We start from the raw sequence: 22,785 nt of genomic DNA, 5'->3' as shown, positions 1-22,785 counted from the left end.
GGATAAACCTTCTCTCCAATTTAGGCACCTGGTTTATATACAAAGCACCCTCTTAACCTGCTGCACCCTAGAGCTGTGCTCACACTGCTTTGGCAATTACAGCTGTGTCACACTGCAAGTACAGCTTTCCACATACTTCCCCACATCTATTAGTGGGGAAGAAAAGGCATATATCAAGTACACTTTCCTTGGTGAAGTTTCAGAACTAGACTGAACGAACAGAGCTCCCCTTCCTTCTGTGGAAGGGCTTGACATATGATCATTTTTAATTTGCACAAGTTGTAAAGTTCACATGATTCCCACACTAGCTTCCTTGGTACACTTCTGTCCTGTGCCTGCCATGTCCTCCGAGGCTGGAACTACCAAACAAAGCTGCTTCATCCGCCAAACTGATGATTCAAAGCACAGCTTGTCCAAAAAAGTCACACTATTCAGCGCTTTCCACCAGCCAGCATATACATGCACACAGAGTACTCAACATGCTGTTCTCCTGCAGAGGGTTTGCTCTGCTCAATAACTTGGACAAACCACTTTTGCCGATACCCTATTCAGGGCAGAAAGCTCCTATTTATTCTTGAATTCACATGTAAATGGCTTATAATACCCATCTGCTAAAAACATACACCTCCATTTCTATGAAAGAGCAGCAGGGTTTTCTGGTATTCAGAGAACAACCTGATGTCATGTTTGATACATGCCGGTAAGTCTCTCAACTTCTAATCAAAGACTTCTCCGGGTTTACACTCTTCCTGCTTGTGATCTCATACCGGGGTTAGGTACCACGGTGGTAAGAACATCTGTGTGGAGCCTCCCACTAGCATTTCAGGTACAGATGAACGTAAAAGGACAACTCAAAGGAGCACTGGCTTCGAGGCTCACACCCTAAGGATTCCCCCCCCCCCCCCCAAGAGTAAGATAAAAATCAATAAATCATCTAATAATCCTTTCTTAAAATTATTCCTTACACAAGGATAATTGCAGATTGCAAAATACAGATTGCAAGAAAGACATCTTTCAGCATACACTGGGTTTTTTCCATGAGATTTGGAATTACAAATTGTAATTTGCTACTCGAAAATGAGCGATTTATGCTCAGGGATCCCATAATTTCTTTTGTGTTCTTCAAATAATTTTCTTAGTTTCTGTAAGTACAATGCATGTAGCTGTTCAATCTCTTCAGTGGTGGGGTTCAAGTTCCGTTTTACAGGGATAGGGCTTCCCACTGTAAATCAAACACAACAGTGGCATTAGCTTCATTGATATCTCTTTTTAAGTAGAACTGCTTTCCCTCCTGTAACAGCTCCACCACAGCTCCCAACGAGGTGGCAGAATCACAGCACAATTCTCTTGCCCTAGGGCCTGATCCTGCCTTTCACAAACCTGAGCCCTGGGTCTGGTTCCTTCCTTCTGCTCCAGTTCAGATAAAATGAATTTAAAAACCCCATCATTTCAGTTTGGCAGCAAAAGAGCAAATGAGAAGGGGGTTAAGCTCTACCTTGAGGGAGCAGTTTACACTTCAACATACAATTCCATAGGCTATGTGCTGTCTTGCCATTGGGGTAGTATACCCCAAGTTCAAAACAGCATTTAAAAAAAATGTACCTTCTCACCATCTTCTGTTCTGATTACTAAAGGTATCCAATGTGAGGGACATGCCTAAGAGGACAGTGGTGCCCTCAACCACACAGCCACATGAACAGGACAGAAGGAAATACAGGTATCTTCTGATTTATTCAAAATGGGTATCGCTGCACCAGTGCCAGAAATGGTGTTGGGTACCTCAGCCTAGGGAGTGGTAGCACGTAAAACCCCCAAACCTGTAAGGTGTCTCTGAACCATCCACTGCCCACGAATATCATTCCAACTGAAATGTTCTCCAGGCACTGTGCAAAGCCTGCTACCTGCTCTGTTGGAGTGAGAGTGAGAGCATGGGAGGTAATTCTACAGAAGTCCAGAAGGCAGCCTCCTCCTCTGCAAAAAGCTATGGCTAAAAAGCCTGCAATACACTAAGAGAAGCTTCCCATGATCTCAGTCCTCCTTGTGTTGTTCAGTCACCATAGATTTTGACAGCTGTTCTTGCACTGGAGACACTGAGAGCTTAATAGACCTGACCAAGACTACAGAGGAAGTCTGTAGAAAAGCAGAGAGTTAAAAACAACCCCCATGAGCTTTTACAAAGGCACCTGAAAATCCCTTTCAACTGATGTGGCCACTTCAAATTGGATGGTGTTGGATAAAGGGAAGGGAAGTCTAGCCAGAACCACAAAGGGGCTGATTCTGCATGCTCCTGCTGCAGCTTCAGCTGCCAACAGCTCTCAGGCCCTGCACAGTGCTGAAATTCAGACTTTACATGGCTAGGGGTGGGAACCCAGCCCTGGATTGAGCAATACCTTAGGGGGAGTGAAATCAATATACATCCAATACAAGATTTCCAGAAGCATGACTGGAAACACCAAACAACCCCCAAGCCCTTCTGCAGCAGTCTCTTCTCCTAAAAGTGGAGATTTCTTGTGGAATTGGAAACCATACTCATCTTTTTAATTTTCTGCACAGCTTTAAGCAACCTACTTACTTGGATATTTTAGAGTTGATTCTATTTCTGAAAAGCAGTAACAGTTTTCAGGAAAAACAAAAGTACTTCACTTGTCAAGCCCAAAACACTCAGACTTCACAGACCTTGGTTTTGCTGAATTGCACCTTGTTGCTTTAGGAACCATGGCTTCTGAACCAGAAGGAAACTCGTCGATACCCTGCCATGTTGTCAACATGGCTAACCAGCTCGGTTGGAGCTCAGCATGACTCTGCAGTTTTCAGGGGCTGAGCTAACACTTTCAAAGCCATGTTGAGCCATACTGAGACCCTCTCCAAGAATGCAGAGACATGGTGATAGTTTCCAAACATGAGGAAACAGAGACACCAAAGGTAAGGGATTTCTTGAGATCATACAGCGAATTCTATTGCAAGACTCTGGTCTTGCTGATTTGAAGCACTCCTGTGCTTTAGCCATGGACCACCTCTGTCCTTGCAGTAAATATTACAATGATGAAGATTTGCCTCCAAGTAAAAGACATTTTAAGCTTCAGAACAGTCTCGATGTCATCGGCCCAAGGAAAAACAGCAGGAAAATATGTTGTTTTCATTCCAATGCTTTGAAAACTTTTTGGCTTTAAAATAAGTGACATTTTTAGCCTGCCTGTGCACAATGTGGGCTTTAAAAATCCAATCTTTTCTAAAACATTTAACTATATGCACTGATAAGATACAGAGCTGCAAGAAATTTAACATAAGAAGAGCTACATTTTTGTCTTAAACATTTTTATTTGATCTGTACTAAAATCAAATCATCCCTCCATTAAAGGGAGGGCCTTCTTAAATGTCCCTTGTGGAATACCAGAAAAGCTCAATTTACTTTTCTGTAGAAATAGGCTTCGTTAGTCCAGTTGGGTCAGAACCTATCTAAAAATGATTTATCTAAAATGTATAGACAACCAGCTATTCCCTTTGCGTGATGTCCAGCACAACTTTTTTTAAGGATGTGGCTGTCAATAGCACTAGTTAAAGCCATTATAAATCATAAGACATTCAGTCCTACACTCCAGTGAGAGTAGATGACCAGGGATGAAAGCTTTTGGGGAAAAAACTCTTTACCAAACTGCCTGTCAACATGGCATGCATGCCCTCAATTAAACATGAATGGATCTTTCCATGGGGAAAAAAAAACAAAAGAGAAGGAAACACCCTAGGGAGCTGCAATGCCATCTAAGCAGCACCCTGCTGAAGGGCTGCCGTAGAGCTGCTGCAAGGCACCCTCTCCCTTCCCTTCTCCATCTCTCCCCTGTCCCGATGAGCACTGGGTCAGGACTGCACCAGCTCCTCCCAGTAGCCTTGCTCTGGAGCACCGCTGTCGAGGCTGTGCATCAGCTGAAATACCCAACTGCTGCTTCTTTGCAGGACTAAGAAATTAAGGTGCCAGGCATCTTGCAAAATAACTGCAGCATCCAGAATCCACAGCAACAGCTGCAGAGCTGTTGCAGCCCTCTGGTAGAGACGGGACAGCCCCTTGGGTTTCCCTGAGGATTGCTGAGCATAGAAGCCTGTGAATCACTGAAGAATAAGATTTGGCCTGGGACAGAAAGGGGAATGGGAGAAAAAAAATCCCCTTATTTAATTGGGAGAGGACAGGCATTAAAAAAAAAAAAAAATTTAAACCTCACATATTTGCTTTAGATGCACGGTAACCAATTGTTTCTGTTAGAACAGATTTATAAATTTACACAGATACTAGTAGCACACTTATGCATTTTTAAACATTTGCAAAAGCATTAGAAAAGGCACAGGGAACTTACCAACAGTATGAATAGGTTGCCTGTAAGGTATTAAGCCAAAACTGTATTGAAATACTCCTCTAGCATGAAATAGCGGTAAAGCAAAGCCCATTATCTTTTGCAACTTCTCCTGTACATTTCTGAGCCATGAACCTTTGGGGTTTGCAACTTGCTTGAATAGTTCATTTTCACCAAAGGAAAACACCGGGACCAGATGAGCACTGTAAAACAATGAACACACTGAGAATCCCACATCAGCCTGCACTTGCACTGTGGTTCACATCAGCAGCATGGAAACGGTTTCACAATAACCAGCACAGAAAGCTTTGGCAGCTCTAGACTTCATCAGCAACAGGCATTCAACTCTTCTGATATGCAGCTGCTTTGAGTTTTTTGGGTTTGAAAAAAAAAAAAAAAAAAAAAAGTGATTGGCATATAACTGACAACTAGCTTTTGGGCAGTATTTAGCTGGTTGCTACCCATCGCAACTTTTTATGACGGCTCACCATCATAAAAAGGAATAATTGTATCTATCAAAATTATGATTATGATCTTATCCACCACTATTTCAGCAAGTCCACCCTTGTTCCACTGCATTTTCTCCCTTGGCAAGCAAAGAAGCCTCATTGCTAACCTTATAATGCTCCCAGGTGGGCGGTGTCAAAACCAGATCTTGGCTTTCCTCTCCCTTTTGACCGGAGTAATGCACGCACTTGATTTCAGCACAAAAACCGTGATAAAAACCAGACATCCTTACAGACATGAGTACAATGCCAAATTCCTCTGCTGTCCAATTCCCAGTGAAATCCTGCTTCCTCCAGACTTCTTCGAAAACACTAGCCTTCATCTATTATTACCAGAGGTCAAATCCTACCCACAGAAATTACACTAACTCATTTTGGCTCCTGCACAGCCTAATGAATTCTTATTCAGTTCATGAATCGGCTTGGGAGGAAGGGCACTGACTAGCTCCTGGACAAACTACTTAGGCTAATGGAATCAGTGCAGTTGACTCCAGCTGGCAAAAATGCCACTATATTTAAAACCTTGACTATAATATGCTTTTTGATTAACGCTTAGTTTCACTAAACAGTATTCTACACACTTTAAAGAAAAAAGACCAGGGTAATCCTAAGCAGTCTCTGAAGGATACAGAGGTGTTTTATTTGCTTTACTTAAGTCTTAGCTTCTATACCTTGGCTCCATTCAGCCCACACTATCTTTGAGAAAAACCTTACTGTAAAATAGCAGCATTGCTAACTATAATATTGTCAGAATGAATTACTGTAGAGCTCTGAATGCCTGAGGAGGATGCACTAAGGACAGAGCTGGCTAGAAAGTACTGTGGATAATCAAAGCCCACCTGTATGGAAAAAACAACTGCTTCTACAGCTTCACAAGCCTGAGGATCCCCAAAGACTATCATTCCCACTCACTATTCTGACTGGTGTCTGCTCAATGGTTCTTTCTCAAATAGAGCATATATCACTCAGCCATCTGTAAAGGAAATATCAGAAAGCCTGGTACATACTGTGGCTGTGTAAATACTCTACTTCTTACTACAATACTAAGACAAACAGGAACATCATGTGGTGCAATAGCACCCTGAGACTGTGGGATTTGTTTTAATCTGGTAAAGGCTCTTGCAAGATGCTCTGTAGGAGGTTCAGACAGAGAAATAAGTAACTTACGATTGTGAAACTAAAGATAAGTTAGCTGATTCATCATTTGTATCATGTCTTTAGGATTTCTTCACTTCATATCAGATATCTGTACTACCTCGGACCAAAATGTCTTTTCCAAAAGTGCAGAGGACTTCTGCTGACATGTTCAGACCCCAATTGACAAGTTCCTAGCTGAGGAACCACAGCTTCTCTGTGCTGGCAGTACAGGAGCCAGGGCCAGAGAGCACAGGGCTCCACATTGCCCCTTCCTCTCTTAGTATTTGATGCTGTAGATCAAAAGCACCAGAAACATATGCAGGCGCTGATAGCAGGTGGTTCTTCTCATCAGCCTCCTGCAAGCCTCTCTCGCCCTTTCATTTCTGCCTGAGTTGGAAGCTCATGTCACATTTTGTTAATTGTTAGAAACCAAATGTTAAAACCAGAAGCAATTACTGGATGCAGAGTCTTTGGACAAGAGCTCAGGACTGCTGACAGCACTGCAAGAGCTGTAAAGGCTAGAGTCATACTGTCCTACTGTCCCACAGCCCTACTGTATAGAAATGAAGTCAGGATTCCTACACTTCACGTAGAAGCGGTTTTTCTTGCCAGTGCTCAGATCCAGAATAACTTGCAGCCTGGTGGTTAAGGTGACCATGTGTGAGGTGTAGGTTTCAAGTCACTCAGGCAGAGACAGGCATTATCACCCTAGTGGAGTGCTCCAGACAACTAAGCCTCTTTCTTAAAGAGGAGGACCATCATTTGAAACAAAGGACTTGTGGCCATTCCTGTGTTTTGCGTCCTGATCTTCTTGTTGTGTGTTGGGGATGCTTTTGAAATCAAGGCCATGAGAGGCACAGGTGTATCTGGTTTCTCAATCCAAATCAGTTTAAATGAGAAATAAACACCAATCTTTGATCTGACAGATCAGACATCTATGGACATGCTCAAAAAAAGGGCACCTAAATATTCTTCTAAACTTTATGGATAAAAAATAAAAGCTACTAATAGTGTTTAGGATCCCACTGGATTAATCAGCAGCTGAGCAGAAATTGAGTGAAGACTCATTTAGGCACTAAAGTCCTAATTTAAATAAGCAAGTGCTGTTTCTGGGTACAAATTAGACCAAAATGTTACTTTCTATTGGAGAACAGGTCCTTTATGAGACTCCTAGTGATATGTATAAGAAAGCCTCTTGGAATTTTGATACAGAATAGTTTCTAGGAAAAATGGACCTTAGCATGCTGTGTGAAAACAGAGCGCTTCTTCTCAGAGACCACCTTTTTTCCAGTTAATAGTTTAAAAAACTGTTACAAATTTCTCAAGACAAATATTTTTTTCTCATTGCTTCACATGTCAATATGTAATTGTGGGAACTGTTCAGAAAGCTTAGCAGGAACAAGTCACTGGTTCCAATATTTCTAGTATACAAGACATCTAGACCAGTCCAGAACAAATGCAATAGCTTATACTACGTAAATATCTCAAAAGATATTAATACCATCTCTGTTTAGTTACACACTGATGGCTGATAGTAAAAAAGTAAGCTAGTTTTTCTTGATATTTTCACCAAAAATTCCCAGAAACTTACTTTTGCAAATAACAATCTTCAAAAGAAAGTATTTAGAATAAAGGTGAAAACGAGTCTTCCTAGACCACAGTTTTCAGAGATTTAATAAAACAGGGCATAGCTTTCTCTCTTTTCTTTTTTTTGTTTGTTTAAAATGATAAGAAAATTCTATCTTAATATAACTTAAATTTACAGAACAGAAAACAGAATGTCTGCTCCACTCAGCAGTAACAGCCAAGATTTACTAATATTCTTTCATAATTCTTACTCTTTGCTAGTGCAAAAAACAACTGAAACAAAACACCAAGATATGCTAATAACACCTACTCCTTATAAATTATGAAAGTCAAAGGGAGTTTGCAACACTCCCAGATTGGATCTGGGTGGACAGACTGGGTCCTATGCCAGCCATCTGCACGTTCTTAGGCAAGTAACTCTTTCAAATTCTAATTATATGAGTTTACTATATAATATGAACTATATTTAAGAATCAATCTGTATTCAAAGCATGCTTACTACAGCAGCCCAGATGGGAAACCTACCCATGTTTCAAGGCCATTTTAATAAAGCCCTTCCTCTTGAGGATGTTCAAAGTTAAACTTCCAGGATGTGCATTCAGAGATTCCTCTGCTCCTCCGATCACAATGATGGATGCGTGGCCGCCTCCTTCGTTATTCAGCACATACGAGACACTCTCCTTGGATGCAGAAACCATTCCTTCAGGAACAAACATTTTAAGAGTGACCACTGGTTCTTCATGTGTAAGTACAGTGGAATTTAAGAAATATTTTTAAATATCTAAATGATGTTTCAAAATGATTACAGCACAGGACAGAGTTCAAAGATTTGGTTTCAACACCCTCACTCTGCAACTGATTTGGTCTTAGGTAAGTCCTTTGATTTCACTCTGATGAGCTAAATGCTGTTTGCCTATCACAGGGGTTTTGAGATCTTCAGGTAAGAGTGTGCTCTTCTGCCAGCTTAACTCCCCCTGAGTGAGATTCTGTGCCCGAGAACGGAAGAGTTGAATGGCAGCAGATACTGTTGAGAGGCAGCAGCTAAAGCCATACAGCAGGTGCATATAAGCACAGGCACAGAGGGTTTAACAGAATGAATAGAGGACTTGTGAACTCAAACATGGATCTACAGTGCCAAGCTGATCCCCTTCTTTCTTTTCAAAGCTATAAAGCAGCAGCACCATCTAAGGCAATGGCATGACAGCAGCAAAGAAGAAGAAAAGGCTCACGTGTACCATTTCCAATGCCTACATCAGCTCATTCTCTGGTAACCAGGACCTGGCACTCATCAGTCTATTTAGGCTAAAACAGCAGAATATATTAAGCTTTCCTGGTACTCCTAATACTTCTAATCAAAGGCACACTGCTGTACAAGCCTTTAACATCGACTTAGGCCTTGGCCTGAACTTGGCGCTTTGGAAAATCCCCTAACAGATATGCACCTGTTCCCTCCAGAGTTCCTTTGTGCCCTAAGTTTTACTTCAAAGGCTGACAGTGGTCCCATTTACCCAGAAGCCATGTTTAATTACATTGTGTGCATTAATATGGTCTAAATGACAATTTAGAGATCAAGTCTAGTCTGCGTTGTTGTTGGTTTTTACAGGGCTGGTATCAAAGCATGCTCTTTTGGATGCTAAGCAAAGACTTCATCTCCTGTTACCCGTCTGCTTTTTTTCCTATTAGGGACATTACAACATGGATTATGAAAATCTCACAAGAAAGGCAAGATGATTGTGATCTAGTTTTGACAGCTGGCCACCACGAGGAATTGCTTCCTACTGCAGCAAGTTCAGACCTCAGTAAAAAGCTACTTCCATTTGCCATGTATGTCTTCACAGTCACTGTTACTCTGAAAAACGCAGCTGACCCAAGACTCACAAATAATTTGAGTGATGCTTGTTCACCCATCAGCATGCATTTTCTCTGGAAGAGAAAGCAAGAGCCACTGTCTTTCCCCAGGACAAATTTATCTCCCCACTGAAGCAGAGATGTCAGCCCACATGCAGGGCACTGTTCCCCGCTCACCACTCAGCAGCTCAGTAGTGCTACAACTGCTTTTCCCGATGACGACAACTGCAGCCTGGCAGGCTTCAGAAACAAGAAGCAAAAGACTAGGAGATGAAGCAATGTGCTAGGAGCATGGCTTTCAGTAGATGGAAGATTTTGCAAGTGTTTTATGATTTGACTGATAACCTGCATTATACCAAAGGTCCCCTCTGGTTTATCAGCTACATACCTGTGAAAAATGAGCTACAATGCTGACTATGCTTTAGCATGCTTTTTACTCAGGTTGCTTCTCATCTAGCAGGTAAATATTTGTTCCTATGGGTCAAGATGCCAAAAACATGTAAACGTGACTTCCAGGCTAGGCAGTGTTTAAAACTGTCATCTTCCACCACTGCCAATTCCTTCACTTTACAAGCCTGAAAGAATCCCCTCAGAAATAATCCTTGCATGGAAAGGCATTCTCTGGCATATTGAGTATACATGGATATGCAATTCTGATATTAACCTGAACAACATGCTAGGCATGTTTCTACGAATGGAGCAGTTGAATAGCTTATCTGACATCACAGTGTCTGTGGTGCAGTCAGGAATAAGAGCTAGATCTGTCTCCCAAACCTAGTCTTGTGCACCAGACCATACTTACTTAAATGCTCTAGTTTAATGAATTTAAGTAAAATAACTCCTGTATTAAACCACTGGGGGGGAACACTAGTCCTGATTTCATTATACATTCTTCTGTTCCCCAAACTTTATTGCTTGTTATTTTTATCTTTTATTACTGCAGTACCAGTCATGAATATCACCTCTTTATGACAAGCACTACTCAGAACAGAGAAAAAAGGTTCCATCTTTAGAGTTTATATCTCTACTAAAATTACACAAATTTGCAACATGGGACCTCAGTCAGAAGTAGGTAGTTAACTTTTGACTAGAAAGATATTTGTAATGAGTAGGACTTTAAGCCCTTCAGGTAAGAGATTATCCTCAATTTGTTTTACAAGTGTCTGTGCAATGACTAAATAACATTATAAATTAATATGTTCTTCTCATAAATAACTGGTACTCTGTACTGCTGTCTTGTAGGTCAAGGGAAAAACAGCAATATTTTTTCAGAAAGAAAAAAAAGCTCAGTGATATAGTTTAACAAAACTATTAATAAAACCTTACAAATTGTTTTGCAACAACAGTTCATCATAAAACAGAGGTTTAATTTAGCAACAACACTGATCTTTCTGAAGTGAAAGTACTTACCATTTATAGGCACAGGAACAGACATTACATTTGAAGCAGAAGCTATAATACAGAGCAACAGCTGGGACATTCTGCTTTTACCTCTTTTACCTACCAGCACTCATTATGTATTCTCTGAAGAAAGGACAGCCAAACCAGATGGGCATGATATGAAGATATGGAGTAAGCCCAGGAAATAAATTTTTGAAACTTGGACCGGTGCAAAAGTTTCCAAAGGCTCCAGCTACAAGGACCCCATGAGGGTGAAAGCCAAGTAAGTAGTTGTGATTTGGATTCAGATCTGAAGTTTTTATAAGCTGAAAAATAGAGACAGTGGGGGACATTATGATACTTACCTCAGAAAGATTCTCAAAAAACAAGTATAGAGATTGCACATTGACAGGACACAGAACTGATGACAATTCATGTCCTTCTGAGCACTTTAAACTATTGTCCTGTTTTACAGCTGAACAAAGTTTAAATAGATGTGTCTTAAGATACTGGGTCTAGCATTTACTGCGCTGAGGCATTATCTTGTGACACAAGAGTCTAAGTAGAAAATCAGCCCCTGCCCCTTTTTGTCACTAAATCTCAGACTTCCCATGTTTTAAGAAGTTCACCCTGGAGTAAGTATTAGAATTTTACAAAAGACGAGCCTTAGACATTTGTCCACGCTCATAGCTATTCAAGTTGTCTCTGTTCCAATGTTTACAGTTCTGTGAGAAAGCCTTTACTCACATGAATGGGAAAGTATTCCCTAAAGTACTTCCAAACAGTCCAGTTTCTGACCCACTGGGACCGTCTGCCCCCTGTGCATGGTGTTTCCCAGTCGAGGTAGAGCCACAGCAGATACAGAACAGCGAGGAACCAGAAGTTGCCCAGGATCAGGATCACGAAGAATCCACAGCAGAACTCTGCTGCAAGAAACAAAAAAGGAAACCATAGCAAGCATTAATCACACCTGTCTCCTTTTAAGACCTTGAATTCCCAGCCCTGATATTGTTATTACAGGTGCTACTCAAAATGCATACAAATTGAAGTTAGCTTATTCCATATTGTGTGAATGTTGTTACACTGAGAGTGAAACACCTACAAGGGTGTATCACCTCAGTTCGTATTTCTTACTCTACTGCACAACTGGATGAATAAGCCTAAGATGATGCTGGTTTACTTTAATAAAACAAAGCATGAGCTGAGGACCAACACAGCTGTCTTCTCCCTGTGGTGAGAGTGAACGCTAATGTTCGGTAGAGAGCATCTGGTTTACCTAAGGCAGAATAAAAGGAGACAGCAAGAGCTAACAGAGATGTGATGCTCCAGTGAGCGAGAAGGGAGGAGAGCTGGGGAAGGAAAGAGGGGAAAGGGGGGCACAGCAAGATCTCTTTTCTAATGAGAGTAGTGTCAGGCAATCATTTTCCCTTTGTGTTTCTTAACTCTTCTACCTATAAAATAGGGATGGTAGTTCTGCTCCCTGTGAAAAGTGCTCTGTGACTGGCCAAGAAGATGCACTAGATGAGACCAAACCATTAAGAGGTTCACTTCAGCCTCTAAAGGTGTCACTGTAAGTGGAAGCTCACCATTGCTATGGGAACACATTAAGTCCTGATACTTTCAGACCCAGGTTAATAAGAATTGTATCACTACTGTAGTAAGATGTTACATAGGAAGTGTATTATACACAATTCAGAGCCAGAAAAAGTTGTTTAATTAAACACAACGTGTTACTTTTGGGCTCAACCCTGAAATAATTATTCAGAGAAACTCCCTATGGAAACTTGATCTTTCTAGGACTTGCAGAATTTTGCACTCTCGCTGCAACTCAAGCAGCTATGGATGGAGTTGGCTGAAGCGCTGTACAGCGGTACCTGCTGCTCTCCACACTGTAGTACACCCTGCAGTACACCCTGCAGCAGCCTGCTCGCTATGACGTCTTGTGAACAAAATGCATCAGGCTCGCAGATCAGAGTAATCCAGCAGATGCTGAATTCCAGGTTTGCAAGGGAGCCAGAGCTTTAACATCATGTATTTATCTGTTGGCAAGCAAAACAGGACCCAGACCTCATTGGAAGTCTCAACAGGCAGAGTTCTATGAAACAGGTGTTTCTCTGTGGTATTTCATATGTCCCACAATTGACTGGCTTTCATGAGGGCAATATCCTGTTACCTCCTAAAAGGAGTGTCGTGGTTTAGCCCCAGCCAGCAACTAAGCACCACACAGCCGCTCACTCGCTCCCCCCATCCAGTGGGATGGCGGAGAAAATCGGGAAAAAGAAGTAAAACTCCTGGGTTGAGATAAGAATGGTTTAATAGAACAGAAAAGAAGAAACTAATAATGATAATGATAACACTAATAAAATGACAACAGCAATAATAAAAGAATTGGAATGTACAAATGATGCACAGTGCAATTGCTCACCACCCGCCGACCGACACCCAGCCAGTCCCTGAGCGGCGATCCCCCGCCCCCACTTCCCCGTTCCTATACTAGATGGGACGTCCCATGGTATGGAATACCCCTTTGGCCAGTTTGGGTCAGGTGCCCTGGCTGTGTCCTGTGCCAGCTTCTTGTGCCCCTCCAGCCTTCTCGCTGGCTGGGGATGAGAAGCTGAAAAATCCTTGACTTGAGACTAAACACTACTGAGCAACAACTGAAAACATCAGTGTTATCAGCATTCTTCGCATACTGAACTCAAAACATAGCACTGTACCAGCTGCTAGGAAGACAGTTAACTCTATCCCAGCTGAAACCAGGACAAGGAGTTACACCAGTGAAACACATTGAGCTAAATACGTAAGTAAATAACAGAAGTACATCAGGCAATAATTTGGCTAACACAATGTAAATATTACCAGAACTGATAACTTTGAAATAAGCAGATGGACCAACAGTAAAAACCATTCATCCTAGTTAAGATCAGCTTGATTCAAGAGAGAGATTATTTGGGCATTCAAAACTCAGAGCAGATTCCCTATACCAAGTAGGTTTCAAGCTGCTGAAATTCAGAGCTTAACTTGGTCTATGGGCACTCTTGTGTTTCCTCCAACCAGAATACTTATTTTTTCTGAACTTCAGCCAACTTTCCCTTGTGCCTAGTTTGACTGTGCCTTCAGAGCAGAAATTGATTCATTGTCATGGCATAACTGAGAACTACTGCAGAATCCAGTAGCAGACAGAGCAAGCAAAGCTGCTGGTTAGATTAAGTAGGAAAGAAAGGGATGAACATTCCCATTTCTGGCAGGGAAGGAGCAGAAAAAAAAGGAATTGCATTTGCTCCAAGGAAGAGAGAAGGGAACAACCATAAACAAAACCAGAAGCAGGATCAAATCTACTTTTTTGAAGGATAGTCCACTCTTCAGTACCATCAGTACAGAAGCTCATTGCTTCCTGCTTAAACAGGCAACCATGGTCTTGCACAGAGAAACACTTCAGCAAGAGCACTAGAAAAATACCACAGCTAACTGAGGCCCACAGACTTCCAAAGTCAATGTGGAAAACTCCCCAAAGCTGCAACAATGAGTTCTAGGGAACATCATTATTGGAGCACAAGTAACACAGATGAAAGATGACACTCAATTCCACTGCTTCGGAGGGAGAACTCACTGGGAATCCCACACCAGCAACACTTAAGATAGGGCACAGGAATATTTTGAGGAAAAGTCATTACTTGCTCTTTGAAGAAGAGATCCTGAAACTATAGACATTTCTAGGAATGCTAATCTGGACAGGATGCCAAGGTTCACAGTCCAAGTTTGGATGAGAAGGTTTTTTAATTGCCATAAATCTGTTAATTTCAAGTTGTTATGCAAAGTTGCTAAGTATTTATATTTCCTACCCTCCCTTTCAGAAGGACTTTTGGCTCAGTGCAGAATCACATGGTGTTTTACTATCAGTTTCCTAGCCAAATGGCTGAAAGGTGCTTTGGATCAAAGCATCCTTGCTGTGAGAGCTAATTAAATCAGCAGTGAGAAGTGCCAGATAGCAGTATTTAATACTATACAGGGAAATATCCACAAGATCAACAAGCTCACTGCTCTGCTTTAGCTAGAACACGTTCCTGTGTGCATGTAAGTTATGGGGAGGTAAGTACGCTGTCAGCACTTCCTAAGGGGAGCTCAGCATCTTGTAGGACAAAGCCAATTTATTATTGCATTCACAATGAGACATGCAAAGCAAATTCCTTTTACCATACCTCCTCATTATTTCAACGCATTAACAGCCTGCAAGATGAGTTAAACACTGATGACTCAAAACCAATGAACCTATAAACACAAGCCCAGATTTTTCTCCTTCAGAGAAGACAGCAAGTAAATAAATGACAACCACTTTACCTAAATTCATAAAAAAATTCCAGGCAAAGGGTGAGTAACTTGGAATTTGTCACTTTACTATATCATTGCCTTCTTAGATGTAGTTCCAGTCTACAATGTAAGCATAATTTTTTGCTTCAACTTGAATTAAAGCTTTGAAAATATTTCTGTGGTGTATTGGAACAGTGGGGGGAAAAGGAAATATGGATTGAAAGACAAATCCCTGCCATGGGACTCTGAACATCCTGTTTGCCAGCTAACATTGGTGAGTCTCTTTTCCTCCATTTCCCCATTTACCACATGTAGATAATCACCTGTTGCAAGAAATCGATGAAAAATATTATATATAATGTAAGCTAGCAGCACAGGCAGCCATCCTGCCCAATTATGTTTGGATACCTGATGCTTTACTCAATAAATAGGCTCTGAGTTTGCAGCTCTGGGCACCAAATTAATAAAATAGTTAAATACCACAGAGATAGGAAGTAGGAAAACAGCACACTGGGTGAGGAAATACAGGTGATCCCAGCAACTGGAAGCTCCAAATGCATTTGCAGTTACTAAGGAGTCAAAAATGTTTGAATAATATCTATTGTGAGGGCCACCAAATCTAAGACTCTCCACTAGAAGAAAAGCCTCCCATCACCCTCAGAGCAGTCACAGATCATGTCCGGCCAGTGCAGTGTATCCTAGGTGGCCAGGGTGCTCGTCTCAATCCAGCCAGCACTACAGGTGTATACCATAAAGCCATGTACCCCATAAAGCCATGCAAACCAGTTTGCACTGAGACCTCCAGACTGCTCAGCAATTCAGGTCTGAACTATGAGCCAGTTCCTGCTGTTTCCCACATGCTCTTAGAAAAGCTTTCTCTAAGCATGTTGTGCTGCTATGTCTTAAATGAGCTGGAGAGTTTCAGAGTTCAGCAATTTGAGCCTCATCCCACAAAGGACATGATAATCAGAACATCTTTATCACACTGGCTTTCTAGTGAATACACAGGTAGAAATGCTATTTTTAATATTTATACTTCTCTGGGCTTTATGAGTGCATGTGCATAACAATACACAAAGCAAACTGAAAAGCTCATTTCTTACATCTGTTGTCACAGGGGAAAAAAAAAGAAAGATGGCATATTCAACAACCACAGTGATGTACCTACAACAGAAGAGTCCTTTCCTCACCTGTAGTCTTCAGAGCAGCAATGCCTCTGAGCTGGGTGCCTGAGGAACAGAACATTGAAGGCAACACACAAGGAGAATTGCATAGCGATGTTTTCATCCCTAATGAACATTTGCTCCTCTCTATTATCCCTCAAGGTACCACTGATAAGTTGATTTTGGCATTAAAAAAATGATTCTCCCCTCCTTGGTGGATTCTTTCATTAGAAGAAAAGAAAAAAAATTTAAAATCAGCCTTAATTTCTGGAAATGCTTTCTAAATTATTTATAAATGGTAAAGAAAGGGATAGAAATTTAAATGAAGTATAACACATACAGCAAATGGACTCCAAGTGTCCCACCAAAGGAACACCTGAGACAACAGGCAACACCTGAGAGGAGGCAACCTGCCAAGGCAACAGTAAGCAAGTTCATGCCTCTGCAGAGTATTGCTCTGCACCTTTTATGTAGAAAGTCTCTTTTTAAAAAATGGAGTCATAATGTTAAAACTATCCTGTTTAGACCCTACTAGTCTGTGCTATTCTGTCAATATACAGATTTCCACCAGAAGCACAGGAACTTACTGCCACTTCTCACCCATGGCAGATATGGACTCCCCAGCAAAGAATAAGCTAGGAATTTATTTAAACTAACTGGAAAACTGTTGAAGCCCACAGGAATTTGGTAGCCATCTTCAGGACTGAGGTGGTAAGGAGGTCAGCATTTGTTGAATACGTATCAGTCTCCTGTAGAGGAGGTCCTATGTCAGTTTATTGGTCACAACTGGGAGCCCCAGTCACAAGGATATTTGAGCATTCCTATCAAGGGAGCTGTATTTCAACACTACTACAATAACAAATACAAACCCTCAGATGCCAAGGTTTGGAGGCTGGTTTAAAGGCTTGTTTACTCTGGAATTTGGTTCCGGTTCCCAAGCAAGCAGACCTTCCATTGGCAAATACTGATAAACTAGAGATACGGAGCATTAGGCTCTATTGACTTGTAGATAGAGTGGTCTGGATGCAGTAAATCCCCAAGTTACTAATTACCAAATCCTGAGACAGCATGCCAAATTTAGGCTACATATTTCCTGTTTCTTTTATTTCTCCTTAGGCGTCCACGACCAGTTACATTCACATACAGGCTGCCAAGCCAGGGCCTCTGGCCTGACACAGCACAGCCATTTTTCTCTTCTTATTCTTGAGAGATACAAACAAATATACACGGAGACATGGTTAAATTCCCTCCCCAAGATGTACGTAACAGAGGTAGCATTCCTAGAAAAACTAGTCAGTCAAGCATCTGTAAGTACCCTGTTATTCTCTGTGATCACACATCAGTCCCTGCCCACGGGCCAGCAATAAGCTTCATGGATAAATGAATACAGACTGACAAAAACAAGTAGCAATCCCAGCCAGCTTGCTAGGAAAGGCTCATAGAGCTTAGCTGAGTTTTCTTAGGTATCAAAAGAATGTTTTTGAAAAATGGCTTTGAGGAAGAATGAGACCATTTTAGTTAGCCAGCTACAGCTGATGAATTAAATCAGCACCAGATAACAAAACATTATGACATATTTGGGGAAAAGGTTATTTTTTGCTTTAGCACATTACACTGACACCTGCTTTCTCAACACTTCTTGAGTCACTTATTACTCCGGCAGCAACGTCTCACTCTGTGGCAAATGTTTCATCATTTCTATTATTTTGGGGAAGCCAGATCCACAACTCAAAACTGTCTCCAGCCAAGTTCAATTAACAGAGTGCTTCACCCTACATGCTACATGCACAGGAGTTTAATCACCAGAGAACAGGATGTACTTTAATACACACCAATGTCTTTAGCATATTATTTTGTGGCTTCACGCACATTAAAGTATACCTTTTATTATGTACTGATTTTGTATTATTAAGTATTTTGCAAATAAACACAGGGGTGCACGCACAACAGTCCCTTCCTAGGTCCCCAGTAAGGAGAAGACGAGCATGCCACTGCTGGACCTAGAAAGTGAACCATAGAAGATGCATCATTCTCCCTTACCACCACCCTGCCTCAAAACAAAATCCTGGTATCCTTTTCATAGGGTTAAACTCTCTCTCATTTCCATCTCTCACTGTCTGTACCAAGACACCATCACTCCACCCAAGTTACCTAGTTCTGCATTTGATTTTGTACATGCTCAAATTCCACTGTCCCTTTTCACATCAAATGCACAGAAGCTGGCAGGGGAGAAGTTCACCAACTCACTGTCTAGTTTTATTTTCTCCAAAACGCTGTCCTTTGATTTGCACAGATTAGAGAGGAAGAAAAACAAAAGGCTAAAGCACCTGCAAAGCAGCACTTAAACTAAATCTCATTGATTTTTTCCTTGTTTAAATTGTTTTGGCTTAAAATGAGCCCTTTGATCTACCTCCTGCCTAGGTACTGATCACCTCCAGATACAAACTGAACTGCACTCACAGATGTGCAGTAGCAAGGCACGCAGCTCACGCCTGCAGCATGCTTACATACCAAGGGTAAATCGCTGCTCAATTACTGTGCAAGAAACAGAAAACCTACACTGGATTCTACCAGGGGGATATCAGACATACTACTAACTGCAGCAGAATTAATTCAAAGTTCTCAAGAAAAAAACAAAGATTTCATGCTAAACACCAGTGACACCTGTTGCATTCATTAACAGTCCCAATTTCTTTTGGGTATATGTACCATAAAACCTACGGTACAAAACGGGAGTGATGTAACCTCTTTGCTCTTGCCTCCAGTTGGTCTAGCAGCACTTACAAGCTTGGAGATTACCTTTCTCCAGGTGATTTTCTGCCTGGGGTTGGCCTGGACAAGGGCACAGAGAAATCACAAGCAGGTTATCAGCACACAGCTTCATGGGCAGACACGATGTGAGTGCTGCACGAGCCTGGAACAGGGCCAGACCTGCCCCCAGACTGTCAGCCCCTGGCCAAGCCGCTGAACCTCTAATAACAGTAATTACAGGCATAAAACTACATCTACCAATATTTTCTGTTTCAGCTTTTTTTCTGAAGTAGGTACTCTGAAATTGCAAAACTTCATATATTTGCTGTTTCAGCAGCAAAATGCTAATGACTTGAAATTATGCTTCAGCCTAAAGCTGTTTTGGATTTCTGCTTAATACGGCAAGAAACAGCATCATTTTAGCATTTCCTGTTTTTCAGTTTTCATAGCTTTATTCTTCTAGACTCCAGGCCAATACCACTCTTCCTTTAAAAGAAGGAAGCCTATTTAAAACACTTGCCTTTTTCATGGGACTTTACCTAAACTGTTTTAGCCTGCTGCACTTAGAGCACATGAGATGGGAAACTATACGGCAGTTTCAGCTGGCACACAGTGGGAAACTGCTAGATGGGCATCTCTCTTGTCTAATCCAGAAGCTCTTAGATACAGATCACAGTGTTTCAGAACTTATTTTTGCTTCTGCTGTCATACCCCTGGATAACTAGCAAAAGAACCACTGCTACAATGAAAACTTGTCTTTTCTGCTTGAGGGCAAACTTTGGCAGCTTGCAGAACAGAGCAGGGAAGCACAGGAACTTACACCCAGAATTTTAAAGAGGTTCCTTTTGTATGTAATGAAATTCGGTACACATCTGTACAGCTTTTTTTGAGGCAGAGGCATGTTTATTCTGCCTACCCTCTACAGAAAAAGCAATGTATCTGAGTGCAGACCCAGCCCATGCCAGCACGCTGTGGGAAGAAGCAGAACCTTCTTGTTTGCACCATGCTAGTGCAGCTATTTTTTCAGTATTTGTTGACTGATTTGGTCTTTCTACAAGTGGCGGTGAGATTCACAGTCTACAACAACTATTACATATATATGTATTTCAGGGCAACTTGTGAATAGCCTCTAGTCACGCAAGCAAGAGGGCATTTTCAATCGTGAATTCCATGATATGACAAAGCAAGCCTGGAGAGCAAGGGGCAAAGACCACCACAATGTCCTTTTTACATTAAATTCAGCTACTCTTAAGGATCTCAGCCAGGAAGATAAAACCAATGCTTGATTTTCAGAGTCTTCTATCCAAGTCACATTATGGATTCTAAGTTGTAATAGATTCACGTTTCCCCTTACGGCTTACTCCATGTGCCAAATCATGTTTTCACATGTCACTTCCCAGATTTAAAGGATATCATTACCCAATTCAGCTTTTGTCTTTCAGGGCACTGATTTTTAGAGTTATCTTACTTTATCTGTTAGTCCTATTGGTCCATTTTATTAAGCTATGGCATCTCACCATATACCTAGACGGACAACTTTAGGAACTGAGCCAGTACCCTATTTATTCACTGCTCTAAACAGAATCCCTATAATAATGAATCATTAGTTATCATATGGTGTTATCTGTTCATGTTTTCACTTGCAGATATTTTTACCTAAGAAAGACTGACTCTACAGAAGATCTTGCTTGGTATAAACTAGTTCCAGCCATATACCAACTCCCAAACAACACCTACGCCTCCAGCCTATCCTGTGATGAACTGACAACAGTATTTCACTTGCACTGGGGCATGCCCTGCATAATTTCAAAGTGTCACTTCAGAGCTCAAGAGCTTACAAACGATGTTTCCATACTTTGCTCAGCAGACCAAAAAAAGGCTGAAAAATCCAGACATAATGGCAACCCAGAAGGTCAGAAACCAATCCATTTTTAACTACTTTAAGTCATTTAGGATTCAGCCATCTGAATTTTCCTGGCGTTAAGTGAAACCTTTTGGCCAGATCACTCCAACTGTCCTATGACTGAAAGGGTACGCCTACAAAATGACAAGGTCACCTTGGATAGCTCTAAAGATAAACATCCCCAGGAAAGCACAAGCAGATGATTATTATTAGAATCAATTTGTCCACGAAAATTCAAGCACTCCTGCAAACAGATTTTTTTCACGATCATGTACACTCACTATATTCAACGTAACCAGCCATAAGACCAGTTCCTTGTTGATTTTCCTTGACATTTATTCCCAGGCAGTGCCACCTGCAGAAGACAGCTGCCTACTTCTCCCACTGAACTCCAGCAAGAGTGGATTTTCTGCAGCCCAATCACTTCTAGTAAGCACAGAAGGATGTGATTTTCTGCAGCAGCATTGTTACCAACCAGGCTAGGATAAAAAAATTGTTTCCTTCCATTGCCACTCAACTTCTACTGCATTATCATTAGACTGGAGTAATGGCATATGCCAAGATTAACTCAATAACAGAAAATTAAAAGCACAGGCTATTTACAACATAGCCACAAACATGAACTGTTTATAGTCCAACCACATATAATTTGGAGGTAACAAAACAGCCAAGTGCTAGGGATAAATCTGTGAAGGTGCTTCACACTCTCCATGCTTCCCCCACACACCCAAATCTTTCAGGTGTGGGCTAACAACCTAAAAAATTGTCTGAAAGACATCAGACCATCATCTGAATGGTACTGTATTTGCAAGATATACAAGGAAGAAACGCACACATTCCTTTCCTCCTTGTAAGTCCTAAAGCATAGATGATTGTAAAGCGTTCCAACATTTCCAGTAATGCACAGGTAGTCAGTTGCTCTATACCTCGGAACAGTTTTGTTCCACTCTGTTCAATAATCGCTTCCATTGATCTGGTCCAGGAGAGTTAAGGCTTAGCTTACCTTATCAAGTGACTCATTTTATCAAGTTCAACATAACCACCCATGAGAATAAGATTTGCTGCCGTGAACAGGTGTTTCGTGCTAGGAGTCTATTAAGAAATTAAGAAAATTCACTATAGAGGAATAATCAGAGGAAAAAGTTTACCAAGTAAAATTGTTAAGAACACTTACTTAAAGCACGTGAAGACACTTTTCATAAACGTAAGGAAGTGGCTGCATTTAAGCCAGTTCACTGTCAATCCTTAAATTTCGTCACCTAGTTAAATGAGAATTTTATTGAACTGCAGCATATAAAGTTACTTTACAAAATTGGTAATGAAAACAGCATTACTCATGTACCAGCCTTTACGCTCACGTTCAGTAAAAAGTTGTTAGTTGTCAGAAACCTACCAGGCGTCTCAATGAGAAGACGCAGTCACTAGCTTTTTAAGATCATATTTGAAAAAGAACCCATAGAAAGAAATAGATCCCCCAAAAGAGAAAAAGCCATCCAGAGCTTCCAGGGAAGAGAAGGCCCAAGCCCAGAAGTGTGATGCTCTCGCCCGCCCAGGAACAGCCAGGGAGCCGCTCGCCACCTGGGCACCTTTCCTCCCACGTGGAGTGACACAGACCGATGCCCACGGGTGACGCTGGTTAAGGAAAAAGCCGATTCTTTCCCTTTTCTCTCTGGGGCAAGGGCTGGAAGGAGGAAGGCTGTTACCCAGCAGGAGGAAGGAGAAGATCCACTGCAGCACGGCGATTGTCTGGATCCTCCTCTTTAGGGGGATGTTGATGGGGGCAAACTCGACCTTCATGCTGACGGCGGGAGAGCAGCGCGGAGAAGCCCGGCCCCGCCGGCTCCGGCTCCGGCTCCGGC

General features: G+C 41.6%; 1 protein-coding gene across 1 annotated transcript; it reads right to left on the bottom strand.

Annotated features, from left to right (window-relative positions):
* Nucleotides 1–721: 721 nt before the first annotated feature.
* Nucleotides 722–22,723, bottom strand: MOGAT1 (monoacylglycerol O-acyltransferase 1). The gene is made up of 6 exons (XM_010568274.1): nt 22,630–22,723; nt 11,549–11,727; nt 10,926–11,127; nt 8,099–8,273; nt 4,347–4,546; nt 722–1,222 (listed from the first exon to the last, which is right to left on the bottom strand). Exons 1-6 carry the CDS (start codon nt 22,721–22,723, stop codon nt 1,068–1,070), a joined length of 1,005 nt encoding a protein of 334 aa, XP_010566576.1. The 3' UTR covers nt 722–1,067.
* Between the last annotated feature and the right edge of the window lie 62 nt (nt 22,724–22,785).

The sequence above is a fragment of the Haliaeetus leucocephalus genome, unplaced genomic scaffold, assembly GCF_000737465.1.
Source record: "Haliaeetus leucocephalus isolate CR32 unplaced genomic scaffold, Haliaeetus_leucocephalus-4.0 Scaffold240, whole genome shotgun sequence".
Taxonomy (NCBI): Eukaryota; Metazoa; Chordata; class Aves; order Accipitriformes; family Accipitridae; genus Haliaeetus; species Haliaeetus leucocephalus.
Note: the sequence above shows the minus strand (reverse complement) of the source record. Positions and strands in the feature narration are given on the sequence as shown.

What these genes read in the sequence shown, in the direction of transcription:
- MOGAT1 (XM_010568274.1), bottom strand. Translation starts at nt 22,723, where the DNA reads ATGAAGGTCGAGTTTGCCCCCATCAACATCCCCCTAAAGAGGAGGATC. An exon ending in CTTCTCCTTCCTCCTGCTGG is followed by an intron (nt 11,728 to 22,629) that starts GTAACAGCCTTC and finishes TGTTTCTTGCAG; the next exon opens with CAGAGTTCTGCTGTGGATTC. An exon ending in GCAACCTATTCATACTGTTG is followed by an intron (nt 1,223 to 4,346) that starts GTAAGTTCCCTG and finishes TTTGATTTACAG; the next exon opens with TGGGAAGCCCTATCCCTGTA.